This window comes from Ailuropoda melanoleuca, unplaced genomic scaffold (assembly GCF_002007445.2).
Source record: "Ailuropoda melanoleuca isolate Jingjing unplaced genomic scaffold, ASM200744v2 unplaced-scaffold58050, whole genome shotgun sequence".
Lineage (NCBI taxonomy): Eukaryota > Metazoa > Chordata > Mammalia > Carnivora > Ursidae > Ailuropoda > Ailuropoda melanoleuca.
In genome coordinates, this window is record NW_023231671.1 from 1 (window position 1) to 895 (window position 895).

The 895-nt window shown below is 49.3% G+C and overlaps 1 protein-coding gene across 1 annotated transcript; it reads right to left on the reverse strand.

Annotated features, from left to right (window-relative positions):
• Positions 1-230: 230 nt before the first annotated feature.
• Positions 231-776, reverse strand: LOC117799821 (ADP-ribosylation factor 1-like). The gene has a single exon (XM_034652323.1). The coding sequence runs from the start codon at positions 774-776 to the stop codon at positions 231-233; it is 546 nt and encodes a 181-aa protein (XP_034508214.1).
• Positions 777-895: the final 119 nt, after the last annotated feature.

Here is an 895-nt window from a genome sequence, read left to right on the forward strand (position 1 = left end):
CTCACATGTAAATGTCCCACAAAGTCCCCAACAAGCCCTCCGCTGAAAAGAAACGATATGACCACGAGCTACAGAAATGATGTTAGTGTTAATACTGCTCCAACAGCATGTATAAGGCACTGTGTGAGATTGCTGCTCCCACTCCCAAACACAGACACACACGCTCTCACGCTGGCGGACAGAGAACAGGGACTACTGTTCCTGCCGAGATGATTGGGGGATGGAATGGATCACTTGTGGTTTTTCAGCTGGTTGGAGAGCCAGTCCAATCCCTCGTAGAGGCCATCACCACTTGTCGCACATGTGGATTGGATGTACCAGTTTCTGTGACGAAGGCCGTGCAGACCCAACTTGTCGGTTATCTCTGCCGCATTCATAGCATTGGGAAGGTCCTGTTTGTTTGCAAATACTAGTAAGACAGCGTCTCGGAGTTCATCTTCTGCTAGCATTCGCGTCAACTCTTCCCTAGCTTCGTTTACCCTCTCTCTGTCATTACTGTCAACAACGAATATCAAGCCTTGTGTATTCTGGAAGTAGTGGCGCCACAAAGGTCTGATCTTATCCTGGCCACCAACATCCCACACAGTGAAGCTGATATTCTTGTATTCTACAGTCTCCACATTGAAACCTATTGTTGGGATGGTCGTAACAATCTCGCCCAACTTAAGTTTGTACAGAATGGTGGTCTTTCCTGCTGCGTCCAGCCCCACCATTAGAATTCTCATCTCCTTCTTGCCAAAGAGGCCTTTAAACAGGTTTGCAAAAATATTCCCCATTGTAGAGTTTCAACAGACCTCTAGCTTCCTGCCTCTCCCGGTACCTTCTCAGTTTCCCTTCCGGGGGCTCCGCTTCCTTCCACCAACCGAGCGAAATGGCGACTCCAGCGGGGGCGAGC